This window comes from Ammospiza caudacuta, chromosome 17, assembly GCF_027887145.1.
Source record: "Ammospiza caudacuta isolate bAmmCau1 chromosome 17, bAmmCau1.pri, whole genome shotgun sequence".
Lineage (NCBI taxonomy): Eukaryota > Metazoa > Chordata > Aves > Passeriformes > Passerellidae > Ammospiza > Ammospiza caudacuta.
The window spans coordinates 2,008,802-2,029,297 of record NC_080609.1 but is presented as its reverse complement, the minus strand read 5'-3'; the positions used below and the strand labels follow the sequence as shown (position 1 = coordinate 2,029,297).

At 55.0% G+C, this 20,496-nt stretch overlaps 1 protein-coding gene across 1 annotated transcript in view; it reads left to right on the top strand.

The window, feature by feature from the left end:
* Window positions 1–20,496, top strand: part of LOC131565411 (ankyrin repeat and fibronectin type-III domain-containing protein 1-like) — a 248,395-nt gene that overhangs the window by 64,349 nt on the left and 163,550 nt on the right. The window contains exons 3-4 of the mRNA XM_058816278.1: window positions 10,471–10,664; window positions 16,651–16,868. Of these exons, the coding sequence (XP_058672261.1) occupies window positions 10,592–10,664; window positions 16,651–16,868 (291 nt within the window). The 5' untranslated portion in view covers window positions 10,471–10,591. The remainder of the gene's footprint in view (window positions 1–10,470; window positions 10,665–16,650; window positions 16,869–20,496) is intronic.

Sequence of the window (20,496 nt, the reverse complement as noted above, 5' to 3'; positions counted from 1 at the left end):
CAGCCTGGCAGCTGAAGCTGTGCCATTTCTTGGCTGGGAATAGGAGGTTTTTGGGGCTCCGTTTCCTTGCACCCCCAGCCCAGCCCTGTGGGTCAGTTCCTGCTGTGCTGTGGGGCCCTGGGGCTGCCTGGGATCCAGACCTGATTCTGCCCTGTAGGAATCTTGTCCCCAAGTGCTGCTGCCCAGGCTGGGCTTCCTCTGGGCTGTTCTGGGCTGTTTGCTCCTGTTCTTCCCCTCACAAGCCAGATAAATTAATTATCTGAGCTATGAGCAGCTACTGGGCTTTTCCAGAGCTCTGCTCCCAGCTGCCCTCAGCCCCCATTACTCCTGCACTGAAAACTCTCTTTTTCAGGAATTTTTACTGTGATACACTGGGAGCATAGCAATCTCTTTCTGTTCAATGAGCTTGTCTCTCTGACCATGGTGGTGACCTGCCTCTTGTGCTTCAGAGGAAAATGAAAACCAGCCCAAGGCTCTGGTTGAAAGTTGGTTCTCAGGGAGCGTTTAAAACAACAGCATGCCTATGATTGATTAAAAATCTGCTTTTTGACCAAAACATATACAAATAATTATTTTTGCCAGGGATTAATAGTCAGAAATGGATCAGCTTGGCCCCTGTTCATCTCCAGTGCTGGAAAACTTGGTCATGCTGCAGAAATTAAAGGGTTTCAAGCAAACCAAGCAGCTCCACCAGCTGCCTGGAGTGTCTTCCTGTGCTGGAGCACATAAAATTGAGGCCTGAAGCATCTCCCCTATGGTTGTCAGGAGCAGCAGTATCCTTTCCAAGATGATCTCAGCAGCTTTTTGTCTCCTCTGTCGTGTGACTTGGATTTTGAAGCAACAGGGGAGAGCAGCCCTGTGTCATGGGACTGGGAACGGGACCAGGAGCTGCTGGGGGGCTGTGGTGCAGGAGCATCTCGGCTCCAGAGATTCTCCTGGGAGTGCAGGGCTGAGGGAGGAGGGCAGGAGGTGGCTGCTGGGGGTGGCTGTGATGCTGAACCCTCCACATCCTCCCTGAAAGGTGTTTGTAAATGCACAGGAGGTAGCTCCGTTATTTATCTTGTAAATTAGCCAGCCCTTTACTGTGAGCCGGATGTTTGTCATCCATTACTTGTGCTTCATTAGCTTTTGTCTCCGAAATGTTTCAGAGGAGACAAAAGGAGATACAGAAACACCACAGAAGAAAAGCTGGGAGCTGGGGCACGATCTGTGGCGGGTCTGGTGAGGCTGAGGAGTGGGAGGTGTTTGCTGTGGCCTTGGCAGGTCCCCAGAGTGACCAGGTCACAGGAGTGACCAGGTGTGACCAGTGACCAGGAGTGACCAGTTACCAGGACTGACCAGTGACAGGGTCACAGGAGTGACTGGTGACTGGGTCACCTGGCTCCTGCTGGGGTGGCTCTGGGGCTCTGTCCTTCCCATCCAGGAGCTGTTCCTGGGGCTGCTCCCTCGGCCTGGTTCTCTGTCCCAGCCATGCACTGCTGTGTCTGTGCCTGGTTCTCTGTCCCAGCCATGCACTGCTGTGTCTGTGCCTGGTTCTCTGTCCCAGCCATGCTCTGCTGTGTCTGTGCCTGGCTCTGTGTTCCCAGCCATGCTCTGCTGTGTCTGTGCCTGGTTCTCTGTCCCAGCCATGCTCTGCTGTGTCTCTCCTGCCTCAGGGCTGGCCAGGCACTGCTGTGTCCCTGGGAGTCAGGTCCTGCTTGTGAGCTGACTGTCAGCCTGGAAGGAGCTTCCTTCTGCATCTCAAACACCCTTCTCTGTAAGCCTCAGAGCTGCTCGTCTGGAGAGTGATCCCTGAGGCTCTTGTGGAGCATCCCAGATGCCTTTGGCCATCCTGTCTGCTTCATTTGGATGGCACAGCCTGGCTATAAGCACGAGGACCCTGGGACAGTCAGCACACTGGTCCCTGAGGATGCAGGTCACGCTCTGGAGCTGCCAGGAGGGAGGATGCTCGTCTGCTCCACTGTTGTGCTGGGATTAATTTCACCTTTCTCTGCCATCTCTCCCCATTTATCACAGAGAACTCAGTGAGCAGGACAAATGTTCATGTTCCATGAATATTCCCACTTCTTTCCCTGGCCCCAGGGAATTTTTGTCTTTGTGGACCTTTTGTTGTGCATGTGCAGCTCTGGCAGGTCAGAGCTGGGCTCTGCCAGAGCCTTCCCCAGGGCCTGGTCCCTGCTCTGCCCCTGTTGGTGGGGTGTGACCAGGGCAGCAGGAGGCCAGGGAGTGCCCAGGGCTCCTCTCACTGGTGTGGAGGGGATGTCTGGTGGCACCACAGGGACAGAGGGTGACAGGGAGGGCAGGGTGGCCACCAGCAAGGGCCCCATGGGGTGCTCCTGGGCTGGGGAGTAGGGGGAGCATCCTCCTGCCTGGGGATGTCGTTCACTGCCTGCAACAGAGCTGGGAAAAAAGATTCTTTTAACGATGAAACCAACGTACTTTTGAATGAATGAATGGCAGTGTCTGGCTCTGATGCATTTCCTTGTCTGTTCACCAGTTGGATTCCAGTGAATGGTGAAATGGAGGCGTTGCTACAAAACACAGGCACAGCTCATAGGCTGTGAGTGCTGCCATGAAGGGTTTGTGTTTTTCACCTGGTTTCCCTGGGGATGGCTCTGCCCAGCTTGGTGTGCAGGGATGGTGTCGTGGTGCCAGGGGTGAGTAGCAGCAGCAGCTCTTTAGCCCTGGGTAAATGCCTGCTGGGACAGAGGCTGAGGGCCGTGGCTGCTGTGACACCCAAGAGCTCAGGGTGTGAGCATCTGCCACAAAAAGAACTTCTGGCCCTTTTCAGGGTCATTTGGTGCTTGGCTCCCAATCTCTGGGGTGCTTGGAGCAGGGCTGGGCTTCAGGCACAGGGGGCTCATAGCAGGGAATGGTGCTGAACCCTCCTCCAGGCAGCTCTGAAATGTTTTCTGAGGCCTGTCCTCAACACAAGGGGTGTGTGACCCACCTGTCCTGCCCTCCCACGCCCCTCCAAATCAAAGTGCAGTTTGTAGAGACAGCAGCAATTACTCCCTGGATGCCAGTGGTGTTTAGTTCAGTGCTGGGGTGATGGCCCTGCTGCAGAGATGCTCTGCAAGTCGGAGAGGTGGCAGGAGAAGAAGCTTTTGGAAACCAGCTGGTGGGAATCATGGTATTTACCAGCTCACAGCTGAGCCTGGGAAGGTATTTTTATAGCTTCACATGGTTGGTTTTCTCCTTTTCTGAACTTGCTCACTGAATGCTGTTCTGGGTTTTGTTTTGCTTTGAAACAGTCTCACAGTCAGATGAAAGATGCTCTGTTTCAGCTCTCATTTTCCACTCTTCACACACATACACCAGCCAGCCAGAAAGGAAGGTGTTTTGTTTGGGTGTTTTTGAATGTGAAAGGAAGATTTCTCAGTGATTTTCTCTGGCTTTGTCATCCACAGGGTCACTGGAAATAGTGCCAGTGACTCACGGCTTTGCTCACAGCTGATAAGGTTTGCAGAGCAAGCTGGTGATTTGAACAGGTGAGGATGCCCTGCAAAGGCTCTGCTCTGCCAAAACCCTCAGGCTTTGGTTTCCAAGGCTACTCTCTGTGTTACCTATGTTACTCCTTCCCTAGGCTTCAGCACTGCTCTGTGATCCCCTTAAACTGCATTCCCTGCCCTCCATGGGGTCCTGCCACTGCTTGGGGTGTTGGACTGCCCTGAGGCACATCCCAGGGGCTGCTGCCTTGTGCTTCTGTCCAGAAAGAGCTTCTGATGCACAACAGCCTCCTGTGCTTCCCCTCTCCTCCTGCAGAGCCCCTGTGCAGAAACCAGCTGCAGGTGGATGTTGCCTTGTCTCCTGCCGCTCTTGGGGTGGGGATGGAGAAGATCCTTGCTCAAATCTCTGCTCAGCCCCGTGCCTCAGAGCAGAGCTCACCCCCAGTGAGCACTGTGCACTGCTGGGGGGTCAGAGGCACAGCTGGGCTTTGGGGGCTGTGCCCAGCCTGGTGGAGTGTCCCAGGAGTGAGTTCTGTGTCTGCCCTGGGGTGAGGCAGCATGGCAGGACAGGGTGAATCCTGTGCCGTGGAGCCGAGCACTGAGGGGGAACCTCACAGAATCCCACAAGGGTTTGGGTTGGAAGGAACCTTAAAGCCCATCCAGTTCCACCCCCTGCCTAGGGCAGGGACACCTCCCACTGTCCCAGGCTGCTCCCAGCCCTGCCCAGCCTGGCCTTGGGCACTGCCAGGGATCCAGGGGCAGCCACAGCTCTCTGGGCACCCTGTGCCAGGGCCTCAGCAGCCCTCAGCCAAGAATTTCTGTCCAGTATCCCAACTATCCCTACCCCCTGTGCCTGTCACACCCAGCTGCATCTCCACAAGCTGTTTCAGGCATGGCTGTGGGTGTTGTGTTGATTTGTTTCCATTTTGCAGCCATTGTTTGTGTTGCCACGGGGCTCAGGCTGTGCAGGAGGTGCACCCCCCTCCCCACACCCCACCTGCTTTCAGAGGGAGTTTGGTGGGTAATGGCTCCTCCTGGAACATCTCTCATTTTCCCGAATCCAGCTGGAGCCCTTGCTGAGTTTTTAAGGTCAGGTTGCTAAGTTACACCTCCTTGGAGGAGCGGGCTGGGAAGTGAGTGAGCAGCCATAGGCTGGGAAGATCTGGGAGACCTGTCCCTGTGCAATAGCTGGGCTCTCCTGGCCCCTATCCCTGCCACCCTCTCAGCCTGTACCACATTTAGCTGTTCTTCCCCCAACCTTCTGCTCTATCAACTTCCTTTGCTGGGTAGATTTAGTGAATTAAGTAACTGAGGGGGTGGAGGAGCCCCCCCAGTTACCTGTGGGATGCTGTGTGGTGCTGCAGGAGGAGCACTTTGTCTACTCTGTCTGTTTTTGATTTGAGTTTTGGGGCTGTCAGCTCTTTGTGTTGTCCCACTTGGATCTTGGGAGTGGCCTCAGTGTCCCTCCCAGGGCATGTGGCTGTCACCAAGTCACAGCTCTGGGGCAGGTGGGCAAGGTCTGGAGTAGCTGCTGCCCTGCTGCTCTGCCCCTTTGCCTCCTTGGTTTCCCCCCCAGGTTAAGCTGCTCTCCTTGCTGTGTTCCAGCAGCAGCTGCCTCGGGGAGGGGATAGGGTGGCTGCTCAGGTTTGTGTCACAGCTGCTGGGACTGGGTGCTGTGGCAGCACAAAGGCTCCCCTGGTTGCAGGAGTGGGACATCTCTGCAGGGTCAGCATCCTCAGGCATTTCCAGGACACATGCAGGTTTCCTTGCTTTGTTCCTGGGCAAATAATATAAATCAGTGAGGCTTACTGGGGTCCTTTTTGGGTTGTGAGAGCAGTGGGTTTAGGGTTATTTTCCCCTCCTGCTGCTCTCTCTGGTGCTGCTGGGGCTGCTGACTCCCCCATCGTGCCCTGGGAAGCTGCAGACTCCCCACTCCCTGGGTTGGGCTGGAAGTGCTCTCCAGAGAGCAGCTTCTCCCCCACAGATACAAGCTGGGAGGGAGGCTGGAGATGTGTGCAGTTTGTTCCCACCTTGCAGGAGGGCTGCAGGAACTGCCTTCTAATTTGCAGTAAACTTTTCTTTCTCCCTCCCTTCCCTTTATCTGAGCCCTTCCCCACTCTTTCCTGGGCTGGAGAAGGACATCACCATGGCAAGGTTTGGAGATGAGTTCTGTTGGTTTTCCTCCCGTGCTGCTGGGTGTGTGGAGCTGTGGCTGGGCTGGGGGTGCTGGAGCAGCCCTGTCCCCTGCCTGGAGCAGCCTTGTCCCCTGCCTGGAGCAGCCCTGTCCCCTGCCTGGCACTGTCATTCCTGCCCCACAGCTGTCCCTGGGGCTGGGGCAGGGACCTGCCCTGATGATGTTCCCACATTTCCCCATCTGATTGTGGACTGGCAGTGACAGAGCTGTCCCTGGGCTCCTGCCTGAGCTCTCACACCCAGCCAAGAGGATTTTTCCACCCCTGTCATGACTCGATTATGTGCTCTCCTTCCTACCCAAATGCCGAACGGCAGCTAAATATAGGCTGTAAAGTGTTGATTGTGGCTTTTCTAATTGAGCTTTACACTCCATCAGGGATTTTTACTAATGGGATGTGGCATCCTTGATAGCACCCAGCTGGGACGCCTGCTTGGGAAGCAGACGGAGATGCAATGTGACTTCCTGGTGCTGTCAGGTCCTGCCTGGCACTGGCTGCTGACAGCTCTGGAGCTGTGCACCAGCTCTGGCTTGGGCTGGGACAGAGTTCATTTTCTTCCCAGAGCTGGTCCAGGGCTGTGTTTTGGGTTCAGGATGAGAACAGTGTTGATAACACGCTGCTGGTTTGGTTGTTGCTGGGAAATGCTCTCCCTAGGTCAAGGACTTTGCCATTTCCCATGCTCTGCCTGCCAGGAGGTGCCAAGGACTGGGAGGGATATTCCAGACCATGGAATGTCATGCCCAATGTGGAGCGTGGGGGTTGGCTGGGAGGCTGAGGAACAGGCTGGGCTTTTGGGGCAGTGAGAGATTGTGTTGGGCACCACTTGTTTATCTGGGATTATATTCCTCTCGCTCTTTTTCTTATCTCTGTTTTTATTACAATAACAACAACAGCAACAATAATGATAACAATAATAACCCCCACTAACAACTGTATTTCAATTATTACCTCAGCTCATGGGTTTTACTTTTTCCCAGTTCTCCTCCCCAGCCCACCAGGGGGTTGGATGAACGAGGGGCTGTGTGGTATTTATGTGCCAGCTGTGGTTCAACAATGACAAGTGGGATAGTAAATCCATGGAGCTCAATTGTGCTTGGGAATTCGAGCTCAGATTTCAGTGGTAAACAGGTTTCTAGTAGCTTTGCTTTTTCTGACAATATAAATCGCTGCCTGAAGATACATAGCTTGAAAATTGCTTCTCTAACAGAGTGAATTCTTCTGGTTTTTTTCCCCCATGTGACTCCTGTGAGTGGCCCTGTGAGCACAAAAGGAACGGGAGCACTAAAATGCTAATGGGGTTCTGCAGGTGATGGAGCTGTACACAGGTATCCTGGGATTTACATGCACAGAAAAAGGAATGTTTTGAACTCATTTATGCAGCACAGTGATGTGTTAAGCTCTGTCCCTGTTGCCTTGTGCCAGTGAAATATGTTACAATGAGATGTACAAATGTTCTGCTGGAATGGAAACTGCTTGGGAAGCTAATTCTGGCTTTGTATCTCTTGGCACATCTTGTTTCCATGCTGATCCCACTGAAGCGTGGGGCCTGGGGTGGGCAGGATGGTGCTGAGTGCCTGGCACAGCTGAGGCACTGCTGCCCTGGGCACTGCTGCCCCTGCCCAGCCCCAGAGAGCAGCAGCACCTGGCAGCTGAGAGAATGTGATGGCTTTATAGCAGTGAGCTGCTGACCCAATGTCAGCACGTGCTGCCCAGCCCTGCTCTGTGCCCTGTGGGCTGCCAGGGCTGCCTGGGCTTGCCCTCTGCCCCGGGCCCTGTGCCCAGGGCTGGGTGTGACTGTCCCTGGGAGGTGCCTGCACAGCTGTGGCACCACTCTGGCCCTGTGCCTGCCCTCCTGAGTGACACCAGACTGGCACCACTGGAGCTGCTGCTGTGCCTGGAATGGGAGTGCAGAGCTGTGGTGACAAACATCTCAGTGACAGGCCAGCACTGAGGGTCAGCAGCTTTGGCATGATAGACTCTGCCTGCGTGACCCTGAGCACTGGAGCATGAAATAGGATAAAATTTAGTGGTGGAACGTGCAGGGAGGCAGAGGGGTTGCCCTGCTGTCTGCATCAGGAGCTCAGGTCTGCATGATCACAGGGCTGGAGCCCCTCTGCTCTGGAGCCAGGCTGGCAGAGCTGGGGGTGCTCCCCTGGAGAGGAGAAGCTCCAGGGACACCTCAGAGCCCCTGCCAGGGCCTGAAGGGGCTCCAGGAGAGCTGCAGAGGGACTGGGGACAAGGGATGGAGGGACAGGACACAGGGAATGGCTCCCACTGCCAGAGGGCAGGGATGGATGGGATATTGGGAATTGGGAATTGCTCCCTGTGAGGGTGGGCAGGCCCTGGCACAGGGTGCCCAGAGCAGCTGTGGCTGCTCCTGCATCCCTGGCAGTGCCCAAGGCCAGGCTGGATGAGTCTTGGTGCCACCTGGGATAGTGGAAAATGTCCTGGACATGGCAGGGGGTGGAACGAGATGGGCTTTAAGGTTCCTTCCAACCTAAACCATCCTGGGATTCTGTGAGGCTCCAGAATGGGTGGAAAAATCTGAGTCCACTAGAGAGGGAGGGCAGTGAGGGGTGTGGAAATATCCATGGGGAAATAAAAGCTAATTTTGTGAGAGGAGACTGAAAGAATTTGCGTTAATCAGCCTTGAAAAAGGCAGGCAGAAAGGGGCTGGGACTTCATTATAATGGAAATTAATCATGGGAGCAAACACCGTAGAGGGGGGATAATTATTTAAGCTAAAGGTTAATATTGGCACAAGAACAAATGAGCATAAGCAGTGAAGAATTGAGTTTTAGATGGAAATTTGAATGATCTGTACCATTCATTATAAGATTTGCCCATGGCAGGGCATTGGAATATCATCTCTGAGGTCCTTTCCAACCCAAAGCATTCTTTGGTTCTGGAACAGCCTTGGGGTGTCCTGGGGAGCTTGTTTGGGCTCAGCTCTGGGTTCTGTGAGAGCAGGGGACAAGGGACAGCCTTGGGGTAACCCTCAGCCTAGGACACCCCACAGCAGTGCTGGGCTCTGCTCCTTTCTATGGCATTTCTGGGTTCCTTGGAGCACTGCTGGGGCTGGTGTCATCCCCAAGAGGGCACCTGAGGAGCCTCCTGAGGCCCTGGGCTGCCCCTGGGCTTTGGGACTGTGGCTGTGTGTGGTCACCCTGACACATGGGCTGTGCTTGCTCACCCTGGCAGTTTGGGAGCCCCAGCATCAAACTCAGTTGAGTTTTGACCTCACAGAGACATTGAATTTATGTTTCTGCATGTTCCATGACACCCTGAGGACCTCTGCAGTCCCTTCTGTGTGAGTCTGGCTTTCTGGAGTCTGGACCTTCCCTAGTACCTGTCCAGTGTCCTGTTTTCTACCTCAAATCCCTTTCTAGTGCTGTGGATGATGTTTAATGGGGGTTTCACTGTCTCAAAGGAAATTTTTATCCCTTCAGTCTTGAACCCTCTGGTTTCTTTATTTGGTTAATTCAGACTATCTGGGAGTTTTGGGGTGGGCTGGGGTCTTGAATTCTTTTTGTGCTGGTTGTGCCTTGGAGCTCAAGATGCTAATCCTAATTACAGTGGCCAGGGGAGAAGGCTTCACTGGCACAGCAGCAGCTTTGCTAACAGAGGGTGCAGTGTGGTGCTGAGCAAGCTGTGCCCAGGTGGGCAAGAGGCCAGTGGCACCTGGTCTGTACCAGCCATGGTGTGGCCACAGCCCCAGGGCAGTGACCATCCCTGTGCTGGGCACTGCTGGGGCACCTCCAGCGCTGGGGGCAGTCCTGGGGTCAGTTCTGGGTCCTCATGACAAGACGGACATGGAGGGGCTGGAGCAGGTCCAGGGAAGGGAACAGAGCTGGGAAGGGGCTGGAGCATCAGGAGGGGCTGAGGGAGCTGGGCAGGGGCTCAGCCTGGAGCAAAGGAGGCTCAGGGGGGACCTTGTGGCTCTGCACAGCTCCTGACAGGAGGGGACAGCCAGGGGGTCGGGCTGTGCTCCCAGGGAACAGGGACAGGACCAGGGTGAACGGCCCCAAGCTGTGCCAGGGGAGGGTTAGATGGGATCTTGGGGAAAATTTCTTCATGGAACAGCTGTCCAGGGCAATGGTGGAGTCACTGTTCCCAGAAGTGTTGAAAAGACCTTTGCGTGTGGCACTTAGGGGCATGGTTTAGTGCTGGGGTAAGGGTTGGACTTACTGATCCTAGAGGGCTTTTACAACCTGACCAATTCTGTGATTCCATGAAGGGCATAGCTGTGCTCAGCCAGGGGCTGTGTGTGTGTCACAGAGGGGTCCTGGCCTGAGGGACCCCTCCTACCCCCTGAGAACCCTGTGTCCTGTGTCCCGTCCCACCTCCTGAAAGCCCTGTGTCCTGTCCCAGCTGCTGAACACCCCTGTCCTGTGTCCTGTGTCCCATCCCACCTCCTGAAAGCCCTGTGTCCTGTGTCCCATCCCACCTCCTGAAAGCCGTGTCCTATCCCAGCTGCTGAAGGCCCTTGTCTTGTGTCCTGTCTGTTCCAGCTGCTGAAGGCCCTGTCCCGTGTCCCGTGTCCCATCTCAGCTACTGAAGGCCCCTGTCCTATGTCCTGTGTCCCGTGTCCTGTCCCACCTCCTGAAGCCCTGTCCCGTGTCCTGTCCCAGCTGCTGAAGGCCTGTTCCGTGTCCCGTGTCCCGTCCCACCTCCTGAAGGCCTGTCCCGCCGTGTCCCGTGTCCTGTCCCACCTCCTGAAGGCCTGTCCCGCCGTGTCCCGTGTCCTGTCCCAGCTGCTGAAGGCCTGTCCCGCCGTGTCCCGTGTCCTGTCCCACCTCCTGAAGGCCTGTCCCGCCGTGTCCCCGCAGGTCCCTGGACAGGAAGCTGCAGCGGCCGCTCCTGGGCAAGTCGCGGACGCTGCCCAGCATCCCGCAGTCCCCGGTGCTGAGCCGGCTGCCCCTGCTCGAGCCCGCCGCCTACAGGGACGACATGCCGGAGCAGAAGCCCTTCCAGAAGCACTCGGCCTCCGAGCACCCGAAAGGCTGCACGGTGCCTTCTGCCGGTGAGTGCGCCCGCCCCTCTGTGCCTACGGGATCCCAGCAAAGCTTCCCCGCTTCTTCAGGGGTACAAATCCAACTCCAGCCCACCTGGAGTTTATTCTGCTCTGAAAATAGCACTTCTTGGTGAACGTTTGGGGGTTTTGCCCCTGGTTGAGTCTTTCTTTGAGCTTGATACTTAAACCTCCCCATCCTTCATATTATGCTGGTGAAAAAGAAGAGGAGGTTGTTGAAAGCCACCCGAGGTGGAGGGGTGATGCTTGGAGCCTTCTGCCTGAGGGTGCTGGGATGAGCCACCACCCTGGGGCCTCCTTGTCCAATGCCCAGGCCTAGGTGCCTCTGTCTTATTTCACTTGTAGCTGGTCTGCACCAGGAGCAGTGACAGGAACATCATCGCTGTGCTCTTCCCGCAGCCCTGGCCTTGGAAATTTGCAAATGCTCCCAGCCTAGCGCTGTGTTTTGGTGTTTGGGCAGCCCTAAGGATTTTTATAATGTTCTTCTACTCTCATGCTGATCCTGATGAAATACTAATATTGCTGGGCCAGCTGCTCTGAGCAAGTTTATTGGCGAAACTGCTGATGGCCAAAGTGTTTCAGTGCTTTTGGTGCCAGCAGAATCACGCTGGGACCATAAAAGTGATGGGAAGGGGGATTATTAACACTGAAACAAAGATAAAGCCTGGAAGCCAGGGCTGACAGTCCAGTGCTGAATAAAACCCTTATAAAACAGCTCCCTTCAAACAGCACCCTTGGATTTTTTTATTTTAATGGGGTTTTTTAAATTATCCCCCTCACAGTCAGATCCGTGTGTTGCTCAGCAGAGCAGCTGTCCAAACCCTGGATTAATTTTGATGCTTTGCATGCTACATTTCATTTCCTGATGCTACTAATTCTCCCAAAAGTTGTGCACAGAGCAGATCTCTGCACATGGCTGAGCCCATCCTGCCACTCTTGTCGTGACAGAGTTCCTGGGTGTCCTGCAGCACCTGAGCCACTGCTGCCATGTGTGGGACCTGGGGGTTTTCCTTCAGCCCATCAAATTGTTAGAGTGGGCCTTGGAATGGGAGGAAACCTGTGTAGCCTCCCCCACGAAGGACATGGCATCCAGAGCTCCCTTGCACACCTGCAGGTCCCCGTTTGCTCTGTTTGTGCCTCCAGGGAGCTGTGCTGGAGCTGAAGGATGGGAGTGGGAGGCTGGGCTGAGACTGTGGGGTGATGTTGCCCTGTGGGTCAGCCCCACTGCAAACACTTCACCTTCTGCTGCAGACTCCTGCTGTCCTGGGAGTGCAGACAGGCTCGTGCTCCATGGAACAGCTGTCCTGGAGCAAACCCCCTGCACACCCTCCCTGCACATCAGGAGCCACGGAAACTCTGAGTGCACCTAAGAAGTGTCTGAGATCTTCCTTTGCTCATGGCTGGAAGGGGCTAGGGGTGCCAAGAGGAGCAGGAGTAGGAAAAGCCTTGGAGACTGGAGGGCTCCCTCCACAGCCAGAGCAGTGGATGAGTGACTGTGTTGTTTTCAGTCCAGATTCTCCCACTTTGTTTTCCTGGCTCAATTAGGAACTGCTAATTATTTACTTATGAAGGCTGTCAGGATGATGTCCCAGAGGAGAAAAAGAAGAGATGCCACTGCTGGACAGCACAAAGGGAATGGAGCAGCACGTGGTGTTGAAGGTTAACGAGCCCTGGGATGCTGACCAGGAATGCAGGATTCCTGTAAGGATTTATGAGCAAGAGCTGGGCTGCTGGGTATGGGGATGGAGAGAAGTTGGAACAGGGTGCCCAGAGAAGCTGTGGCTGCCCATGGATTCCTGGAACTGTCCAAGGCCAGGATGGACAGGGCTTGGAGCAACCTGGGACAGTGGAAGGTGTCCCTGCCCATGGCAGGGGCTGGAATGAGATGGACTTTAAGGTCCCTTCCAACCCAAACCATTTCATCATTCTTGGATAAGGTCCTTTCCCTAAAGAAGTGGTGGATTTGCTGTGAGCAGGTACTACCACTCCCCATTGGAGGTGGGGGGATGCAGGACCAAAACCAGCTCAGAAGGGGCTCATGCACAGGGACATGGCAGGAGCAGAGCTGTCCTTGGGAGAGGTGATGAGCTCATCTTCAGGAGTGTTCATGGCTCTGGAGAGGAACTGCACTCTGCTCAATGCTGTTCTGGGGGCCACGAGCAGAGGAATCTCCAAGCAAGGTGGAAGATGTCATTGTGTCTGGCATGGATGAGATGTGACATCCTCATCTGACCACTGGGACGTGTTCCTCAGCCTTTTCCTTTGTGTCCCATGGTTCCAGTGTGTCAGCACTGGAGGAGGGATGTGCTCTGGCACTTGACAGGAGGTCACAGGAGGATGTCTTGCTGTGGCACCACAGCTCCTCTGCAGGTCCTTGTGAAGACACCAAGGTGCCTGGCGGGGAGCTGGGACCCTGAAGATGGGCAAAAGAGCTGAGTCTGTGGCTGCTGAGCCTCCCAGAGCCCTTCTTTCCCTTCAAAACAACCTTCCACCTCATTCCATGAGCTCAGGAACTGGCTGGGCTGGTCAGCAGGTCTGGGTTTCCTGCTGGTCTGGTTTTGTTTTCCCCTGCAGGACACCCATAACAGTACTGGGGTCAGCTGGGACAGGCTCTGAGCTCTTCCTCTCCATCCTATATACTTCAACTCCTTGCCTGGAGCAGCTCCAGGATTAACCCCACATCCTTATGGCTCCAAGCCCTGGAGAGGGGAAGACAAACACAAATGAGGCTTGACTGGACAGGGGACACTGTCTGCCTTGTCCAAGCCATTGTCTCTTGGGTGTCACACTGCAGTCTGCCAGGAGGTCTCACACCTGCTGGTGGCACAGAGCAAAGAGCTGCCTGTTGCTTCTTATCCCTTGTTCCAGTGTGGAGATTTAGGAGTGGGACTGAGGAAAATTCCTCCTTTTGCTCTCTCACCTCTTCCTTCTACATCAGGCAGGGGCTTCTTCTCAGCCTTTGAGCACTGCAGCAACCCTGAGCTGCAGCCTGCACAGAAACTCTGCATGGTTTACATGCCTGGTCCCTTGCAGTTCCCTCCTCTGGCACCTGGAAGGAGCAGACCACTCTGGAGCACTTCCCTGCCTCCGTTCTCCCTTGTCTGTCAGGAGCATGCAGAGCTCTTCAGGAGCTGGCTCCATGCCCTGCTGTGGATCTGGGAAGAAGTTAACTCATAGCATGGCTGGCGTGAGTTTATTGGAAATTGTGCCCATGGGAGGAAAATAAAGAAGCCACAAGGAAGCAGCTGGATTTGAGCTTAGACCAGGACCCTGGAATTAATTTTTCTTCTACTTGTAGAGGATGTACTAGAGAGGCACCAGGTCTCTGTTCTTGCTGTTCCCTCCATCCTTTGATGTGTGTCCTCCCCAGCACCTCAAATTCAGAGAGAAAAAAGGGTTTGCAGGAATTGTTATTGCAGGAGATGGTCAGGAGATCTTCCGGAGGTGCTGATGTTGAGGGCACAGCTCTGAGTGGCAGAGGGGTGAGCAGCTCCAAGACACAAGAGCATGAAGATTGTTGGCCTCCAGTCTGTGGGCTTGCTTCTGTTCCTGGCATTTTCTCTCCAGGTTGGATGGGATCCTGAGCCACCTGATCTAGTGAGTGACATCCCTGCCTGTGGCAGGGGTTGGAACAAGATGAGCTTTTATTTCCCTTCCAGCCCAAACCAGTCTTTGATTCTCTGACTTCTTGATCTTCCCCTTCTGGCCATTCTGGGCTTGATCATTGATTTACTTGTTTGGTAGCAATCAGAACAAGCTCCTTTAGCAGGTAGAAAAGCATTTTGGGTAGACAAGGTCCTGTGGTGGCTCCCTCCGTGCAGGGAGGATGGACCCAGTTTGGTGAGGATCACCCCTTGGGCAGGCCAGGGAGCAGCTGCCTCTGGTCCAGCTCCTGCTGGAGAACACAGCTCCTGTAGATGAGAGACAAGACCAAAAGCTGCAAAAATCCTTGGGGAGCTGGGATCAGTGAGAGCAGATGTGGCACAGCTGTTCTGTAGGATTTGAAACCCAACTCCTCATCCCTGGGTGGGGTGCCCTGCACAGAGGAGCAGGTGGGTACAGCAGGTGAATCCTTGCCCTCATTCAGCACATGGCCTTGGCCTCCCTTGCTCAGGGCAGCAGAGCAGTGGGGGCTGTGTCTGGGTGAGCTCTGGGGCTGCGAGGGGACAGTCTTGAGGACACAGGATGGCACAGGCAGTGGCTGGGCCATCTCAGGTGAGCACGAGAGCAGGTTCTCCTTTCAGTGTGATTTCCCTGCGTGTCCCCTGCCTCTTGTGTGTCAGTGCTCCTGCTGTGCTCCCAGAGCGATGCTGTCTCACAATGGCAGCCTGGATCTGCCTCCGATTGACGTGTTTGTGCATGGAATAATCACAGCTTTCAAACAGCAGTTCCTGTGTTGTGTGAGGTGACATTTGGAGAGGAGCAGCAGCAGCTTATTAAATTGAAACTAGGGGAGAAAAAATCTACACGATGCTCGGAGTGCTGTGCTCTGGGTTGCCTCTTTCATGGAATGGTTTGGGTTTGAGTTGGAAGGGACCTTCAAGGTCATCTTGTTCCACGCCCTGTCCTGAGCAGAGTCACCTCCCGCTATCCCAGGTTGCTCCAAGCCCCATCCAGCCTGGCTTTGGACACTTCCAGGGATCCAGGGGCAGCCACAGCTTCTCTGGGCACCCTGTGCCAGGGCCTCCCCACCCTCACAAGGAACAATTCCTTCCCAATATCCCATCTAATCTTGCCCTCTGGCAGTCTGTGTAGGTGGTTCCTCTTCTGGTGGCTTGGAGTCCAGCCTGTGTCTCACTATGTTCCATGTAAACCCCACAGCCTTGCTGGGTAAACTGGACTGCCCTGCTGAACTGGGGCTTAGGACCATTATCTGCTTTAAACCCCAGAAGTGTTTTGCTCCTCAGCCCTGGTGTAGCAGGATCATGGTCGTTCATGCTCGAAGGTGCTGGGTTTTTCAGCAATAAGAGGTGAAGGATGTTGCCTTGGTAAGAGGCTGCAGAAGGGGGAGAACCCCTGGGGGCAGTCCTGTGAGATGCCCTTTTGGGCTAATAATTGAGAAGGCTTCAAGATCGAGGCTTTTATTGATTGTTTGTCATGGCTTGAGCAGTGATTTTGGCTGAGGGGAGGAGGGAGGGCAAGCTCCAGATGTAAAGAGGAGATTGGCAACAAAAAGCAGGCGACAATCTGAGCCGAAGGGGAAAGAGCGCAGCAATGATATTCTGAAAACATCTCCTGTTGTTTTGTTGTTTTTTCCCTTTTGTTGCAATGAAATGTGGCCAGTCCTGCCCTGGGATCACCAGCCAAGCGTGGTGCCAGCTGTCACCACTGTGGCAGTGTTAGTGAGGTTTGTCCCTGGGACTCTCAGCCCTGCACTGCTGCATCCTGTTGCTGCTGGTGATGGGCAGGTGGAGAAGGGAGATCTGGCTTCTGTCCTTCATGGGGCTCTTGATTTGCTGTTGGCTGTGACATAAAGTGTTTTGGGGTGTTTTTCTGTAGGAGAAGATGGCAGTAAATTCTTTTGTAATTTTTAACACTTGTTGATGCCTCATTTTTCTCATTCACAAAGCAAGACTTGAAGGCCAGGTTGGACTGGAGTTGGAGCAACCTGATGAAGTGCAATGTGTCCCTGCCCATGGCAGGGGGTTGGAACGAGATGAGCTTTAAGCTTCCTTCCAGCAAAAAGCATTCCATGATTCTAACTGTATCTGGCTGATTCCTGCCAGGAGATGGTGGGGGCTGTGCATACCTGGGTGGGCAGTTGAGTGCAGGGCTGTTGCCTGGGGCAGGAGGTACGTGGGGATTTGTGGGAGGGATCTGCCATCTGAGTAAGTTCCCAGTGTCTGTACCCCATGGGATGGGGTGGGATGGCCAGAGGGGGTCCAGGGATACCCACTGGGCATCCCGAGAGCTGGCTCAGGGGGTAGGACAGGTCTGATCACGCTCTGATGGGGACACATCTCCTTCTCCCGGGCAGGGGAGGCCTGGCGGCTGGAGGATGACTGCTCGGAGCCGCCCAGGGCCCCCCAGCTGGGCACGGCCGTGGAGGACGCCCCGTTCAGCTACTTCCGCACGCGCTCCTTCTACATGAGGAAGAGCCTGTCCGTGGACAACCACCTGGGCTCGCTGAGCTACGCCGTGCACCCGGCCGAGAGCAAGGCCGAGCGCGTCAGGACCAAGCTGCGGCGGCAGTTCGTGAGTATCGGCCCCGCGCGCGGTTCCCAAACACGCTGACATCTTGGAGAGCTATTTCTGTGCCCAACATGAGTAAAACAACAGAAAGAGAGGCTGCTCCAGAGTGGTGGAGCAGATGGTGGTGGCAGCTCGGCTTTGCCCAGCCCGTGACAGAGCCCCTCTCCTGGGGTCCTGTCCCCCTGGCTCTGAGGGCTCAGGGTGGCTGTGGCTCAGCTGGGTGAGGGTGGACAAGGGCCTGGACTCTGGGCACTGCTGTGCAAAGCATGGAACAAGGCTGAAAGCAGGAAATGAGTTTTCCTGTCCTTGGCTTCGTGTCTGTGAGGAACTGCACCTTTCCAAAGGTTTGTCAGGGGCCAGCAGTGAGGGGCTGGGGCAGCAAGGAGCCAGCACCGAGTCCTTGGGGCAGCTCAGAGCCTCCTGGCCCTCGGGAGCTCCTGGTGGCCGGACAGCAGGGATGCGTCAGGGCTGCACCGCAGCTGTGGCAGCCTCTGATCAATGTTTAATGGGCTCTGCCTCCTCTCTTTCACAGAGACACCGAACCCCGCGGCTCGGGTGTCCTCGTTAGTTGTAATGAGGGCTCAGGTGCCGCGGGGATGAGAAGCACTCCGTGTTGATTGGCAATGGCTGAGAGAGCCAGTACAATGGGCATGGAGCAGGGAATGGGCTGAGGCTGCACAGCTCACCTGCCCCAAGCTGTGCACTGGCTTCCTCTGCCCCAGAGGAAGGGTTGGTCCCTCTGGGGTCACACTGGGGGTTTGTCCTGGTGCACCTGGGCACTGTGGGTCTGGGAGCTCACCCTCCCTCTTGTGCCTGCATCGTTGGATGTAGCCACTGCTGCCCCTGGGAGGGCAGCTCCGGTCTCAGAGCGTGCTGGGGCCAGCAGTGAGGGCTGTGGGTGAGTCTGTGGGAGCTGTCACAGTCCCAGCACTGCCAGTGAACCTTCTCTGTGGGAGCTGCTGCCTCGGGCTCAGGAAGCACTTGAAACCTCAGGGATGGTGATGAGCACAAGCAGGATGGGGCACCTGATGAGCTGCTGAAAGATGCTGGAGATGTTTAAGATGAGGCGGCCCTGCTGTGGGGTAAGGAATTGTCTGCTTTTTCTGTCTGCCTGGATCTGTGGCTCCAAGCTGTACCCAGGAAGGACAGGAGGGCACTGAGATGTTGAGGACCATTGTCTTTTGGGGATGTGTTTTCCAGTGTCTCTGTGGGACCTGTTCCCCATAGCCTCTGTGCTGCAGTGGAGATGGTCACAAAAGGTGTGGAGGCACTTGGGTTTTAAGCACAGTGTCCTGGTACCTGCAGAGAGCTGGGTTCTGCCCTTCCTGTGGGGCAGCCCCTGTCCCTCCCTGCTCAGTGCCATGCCAGCACCTCTCTGTGCTATCTGTGGCCAGTTTGATTTGGCCTTTGACTTACTCAGGTTTTGGGGACCTTTAGCTTTTCTTGGTGTACCCACAGAGCTGGCTGGCTGTCAAGGAAGAGAGCAGGTTTTCTGTGGGATGTGAGGGGTTTTTTCCTTGCTAAATAATTCCTGGCTCGTTCCAGCATAAAAGTTGTTGCTGTAGCCTCAGCCGTGGGCTCTGACCTTGTGAGACCTGCTGAGAAAAGCAGACTCATCCTACTTGGGAAGGGCTTCCAGAGGCCCTTCAGCAGTGGCAGAAAGTGTGGAGGAAGGTGAGCTGGCAGAAAGTGTGGAGGAAGGTGAGCTGGCTGAGGCTTGGGTCAGGACAGGACCAGCATTCCCAACACAGCCCAGAGCCAGGTTTGTAAGTTCAAAGCAGAGATCCTGCCAAGCTGGGGAAATGATTTCCAAGGACAGTTGTGGGCTCTGTGTGCTCCCATGGCTGGGTAGTTAGTTTCCATCTGTGTGCTGGAGGTGTTGCAGCTTCCCTGGGCTCGTGTTGTGCCCTGCCCTGTGTGCCACCAGCTCTGCCCAGCCCTGGCTGGGGAGGAATCACTGCCAGGTGGGATCTGCTCTCCTCATGCATGGCACAGCACCCACAGGAGGGAGCATGATTTACCATATCACAGTGGCCCATCTTTTAGGAAGAAGCTGGATTCGTTTTTCTGGGCTGTTGCACTTCCCCAGCCTGTAATGAGGATTTCTGGCTTTGCTCTTTCCGTGCTGACAATGTGAGCCACCTTTGCAGCTGCTTGGCTTGGTTTTCAATTTCCCCAAAAAATAGAATTTTGGGATTTGCTGAGAGAGGGGAGGCTGTTGAGGCTTTGGGTGGGACAGGGCAGGGCGGATGGTGACAGGGCAGACCTGCTGCTCACATGCACCCAGTGCTGTGTGGCCCCCTCACATCCATGTGATTAGGTGCTGCCTAACGAAGGCTTTGTGCTGCTCATGGGCACCTGAGCTTGTCCAAGGGAGAATTTGCTATAATTTATGTGAAAATACTGGAATCTGGCTTCCCTGCTCCCCTGGCTGTGACATGCTAGATGCTGCCAGGGCTGCTGAAGCATCTTCAGTGCAGAGGGAGCACCTGCAAATCCAGCCTGGCCCCAGAGCAGCCACTCCTCCCGTGCCTGCCTGAGGCCAGCACACCTGCCTGCCTCCCAGAGCACTGGGGAGGGGGGAATTTCTCCAGCCATGTCACTGGTGGCATTTGTCTGCAGTCCCACTCTGCTGTGTGATGGATCTGCACGTAGAGATTACTGGAATTTGCATAATTTGAATTTTAAATGAATTCCAATTTTTGCGATTGTCAGAACGAGTTTTCTTTCTAATAAGCCTTTCCTTTTAACTCCTCCAAGGCCTGCAGTGCTGTCAGCATTCCTGCCTGGAGACAGGGGAGCGGCTGATTGCTTTTGACATCTGTCTCTCACTCGGATCCCTGCCTTGTCCCAGTCACTCCAGCTGTGACAGAGACAGGCTGGGGCTGTGCTCTGAGACCTTGGGCATGTTGTTTGGGGTCACTTGGTGATGGCCAAGGGATTGTTTTGGTTTTGTGCCCCGCTGGCTCCTGAGATGGGCAGCAGGAGCAGGGATGGGACCTTCTGCAGTGTTCCTTGCCAGAAGTGAGACATGGCTGAGTTACAGACTGTGCTGATCTCCTTGCCTTCACTGGAAAACTGGTCATTAAAGGCAGAATTAACCCTGTTAAACTCAGCATTAACCTTATGGAGCATTAAAAGAGGTCAGCAGGGCTGAGTCACTCTCTGTGGTGGTTGCTGGGACAGTCAGTGCAGATTGCAGCAGGGCTCAGGGAATTGTGCTCTTCCCTTTCCCCCATGGGAATTACAAGTTCTCTGTATCTAGGCCAGTCATTCTGGCATTGCCCACTCATTTTGTGGTGTTATGGCACAGACCCTGCTGCCTCTGAGGAGAAGGAGCCAGCAGTGCCCAGGATCCCACATGCTGAGCCAGCTTGGTTTGAGGTCTCTACCCTGACCCCTCTGCTGCTCTGAAATGATGTGCTGCTCTCTGAGCATTGCAGAGGAGTCACCAGTTTGTGTAGGGGACACGGAGGAGAGCAGCCCTTGGCATTGCCATGGCATCCCTGGTGCTGCCCCAGCTGCCCAGACACTTCTGCTCACTGCAGTTCCTGCAGGTTTCAAGTAGGTGACTCGGGGTTGTATTGCTTTCCTGCCTCTGCACTAATTAATTTTACTCCGTACTCTCATG